The sequence below is a fragment of the Octodon degus genome, unplaced genomic scaffold (assembly GCF_000260255.1).
Source record: "Octodon degus isolate 3935 unplaced genomic scaffold, OctDeg1.0 scaffold00476, whole genome shotgun sequence".
Lineage (NCBI taxonomy): Eukaryota > Metazoa > Chordata > Mammalia > Rodentia > Octodontidae > Octodon > Octodon degus.
Genome location: NW_004525052.1, coordinates 323256 through 326125, shown reverse-complemented (window position 1 = coordinate 326125; position 2870 = coordinate 323256). Strand labels below are relative to the sequence as shown.

General features: G+C 40.1%; 1 protein-coding gene across 1 annotated transcript in view; it reads right to left on the bottom strand.

Annotated features, from left to right (window-relative positions):
- Positions 1-1147: 1147 nt before the first annotated feature.
- Positions 1148-2870, bottom strand: part of LOC101569870 (cytochrome P450 2B4-like) — a 41593-nt gene continuing 39870 nt past the window's right edge. Inside the window, exon 6 of the mRNA XM_004648612.2 lies at positions 1148-2265. Coding sequence (XP_004648669.1) covers positions 2060-2265 — 206 coding nt within the window. The 3' untranslated portion in view covers positions 1148-2059. The remainder of the gene's footprint in view (positions 2266-2870) is intronic.

Here is a 2870-nt window from a genome sequence, read left to right as displayed (position 1 = left end):
AGAGTTGTAGCTTTTGGGTCTGATAAGGTCAGTGAAATCCCCTCAGGATTTATCCTGAGATCCTGTACCTCAGATTGTAGAACCTTCGTCAGTGTCAGCCATGTGGATGAGTTACGGCCATTGCTTGGCCAATGTGCTCTCTGTGAAAGCCTGAGAGAATGTCTTCTCTCCATGGGACTCTCCTTAGGCACACTCTACATCATTGATCACTTTCCTCTTTGGCCCCATAATCTCCTTGATCAGAAAATTTGGGACACTGCTGAGTTACATGATGTTACAGTACAAGTTCTCATATGTCCTGAATCTTAATTGACCTTGGAAGGTTAGGGCCAAAATGTTAGCTTTTCTTGCCGCCCTCCTTTTTCTCTAATTTTGGTCTGCAAACTTAGATTGTTAACCCTCCAGAAGACAAGTTTATTGTTATTACTGTACAACTTAGGCTGTTAAGCTTAACCTCACTATCTTTCTAAATATCAAACATCTAAGTCATAACATGGAACAGGTATTTTTCATCAAGTATTGATATGTTGAACTTTAAGTCCCTACAGAATATGATGAAAAAACATCTAAAAGTTAGAATATATTTTTAAAAATAGGCCTATTTTCTGACATTCTTCCACGTCTTTCCACACCTCTTCACATTCTCTAATAAGTTATTCTTCAGTATCTGTGACAACTTCAATATTGGTAGTATTATCTGTATCTAATCCTTGCTGATTTATGTGCTTTGTTATTTTCTCCGCCTTAAAAGAAAAACTAGATGATAAAGGTGTAGCAGTGACCAAAATAGTCAAAACTCTTTTTTTCTGACAGGAAGCCCTAATATACTACTGTTTGAGGAAGTAGTACATCCATTATAAAAAACACAATATCTATTCCTTCATGGAGAAGCAAGCCACAGCCTTCAGGTCACCTCAGCTCGCACCTATTCATTCATTCTTAAGCAACTGTTTTCAGTAACTGTCAAATGTCATACCCTGATCCAGGTACTCAAAGTGTAACAGTGAAGAACACAACAGGTTGAACCCCATGGAGTTGGCATGAATGTGTGGGAGGGGCTCTCTCAAAAACTGAGCTGAAAATGTCCTAGGAGATGAACAATACACAGATCACACACAAAAAATGTGGTCACGATAACATTATGATAGGGTGATTAGGCTTTCCAGGTTTATTTGATTCTTAGGAGACTGAAAGCAAAATATGAGGGGATCAACAGTGCCAGTACAGAATCACAAAGCGGAAGGGATGGGGCACAGGGTGACTTCTACAGGGAAAAAAGCAGTACAAATCGGCTAAGCAGGACAGTTGGGGACACCATATGCAGCATACATCTGCTCTCCTCAAAATCATAGAATCTCAAAAACGTTGTGCAAGTTTTTCCACACACCACAGTTTATATTATTCCATTCATATGAAAATATCCAGGAATCCTGAAGGCATGTCCATTTAGACAAAACTCAAATTAGTATTTCAGGGGCTGGATAAAGAGATGAGGAATTGGCTGGCTGCTTAATAAGTATAGGGTTACGGGAGGAAGTATAAAATATGTCTAAGATAGTGAATTGTGTACAACCTTGTAAAAGAACTAGATACACTGAAATGGCCACTTTAGAAAAGTCTATTTCATGCTAGTGTTTGACATTGATTCATTACGTCGAAGCCTTCAGCACACAGCACACATCACAAGGAGGTGACAAATGAAGACAGATTATTCTGGCAACTCAGTCAGCACTCAGACTGAGCTGTATCCTGGGACTCAGAACTTCACACAGTCATACAGCAAATTTGTCCCTTTTAATCCTGAACTTCTATATGGTCACCAAAAAAGGCTTGAGTTTTGTTAGTCTAATTCTGACTCCTGCACCTCTATTCACATAAGAAAGGAATACAACACAGAACCTTGGAAAAACGACAGCAGTGTGGACAGAATCCCATAAAGATAACTTTGCATGGAATTGTAGCCAGGAAGGGAAGAATGCTCATTCACAATAGGTTATCAGATGCAGGAAGTGAAGGACTGTTTTCTCCAGAGTTCAGACATTTTATGACCCTGCAATCCTTAATTCCTCAGCCTTGAGTCCATCGTGCGGGGCTGGAAGCAAATCTTGTATACTGGGGGTATTGTGCCAACACCAACTTCCTGAGGTGTGTAGTCAATGTCCTCAGGAGCCACTGGGCTGGTGATGGAGAAATTCTGGAGGATGGTGGTGAAGAAGAGGAACAACTCAGCACGGGCAATACCTTCTCCAAGACAAATGCGCTTTCCTGTGGGCACAGAGGATCACAGTATGGGCCAGGGTGATGTTCTCTGCCTTGTCATATCCCTAAGCTTAGACTCCTGTACTCATTGCACAGGTTTGAGCTCTAATCTGAAACTTGGGATGCGTTTGGAAGAGGTTCCCAGTCCCTCTGATACTAGGTTCAAATGTTTGGGAGGATGTTCAGTATTCAGTAGGAGTTAGGATATGCAGTATTTTGTACTTTTGGTTATTTTTTAAATTTCTGAATGATTCAGTGGTTCTCTATGAGATAAATACACATTTGTGTATGTGTGAGTACAAAAGTACGTGCACAAGAGTGACATAACATTTTTGGTGTTCTTCATTTCTTGTATGAGGAGATTATTAAGGATCTCATAGGACAATTATAAGTCTAGAGTTGCTATTCATAGGAACACAACCTAATACCTGGTTCATATTAAACATCTACACTGTACAATATGTTTATACTTTTTTCCTGATTGGTAAAGTGTTTCTGAGACTACATGCCTCTATGTGTCTGGTTGTCTGTTTCTGTCTGCTTTTATCTGTCTCTCTGTCTCTGTCTCTCTCTGTTTCTCTCTGTCTCTCTGTCTCTCTGTCTCTCTCTCT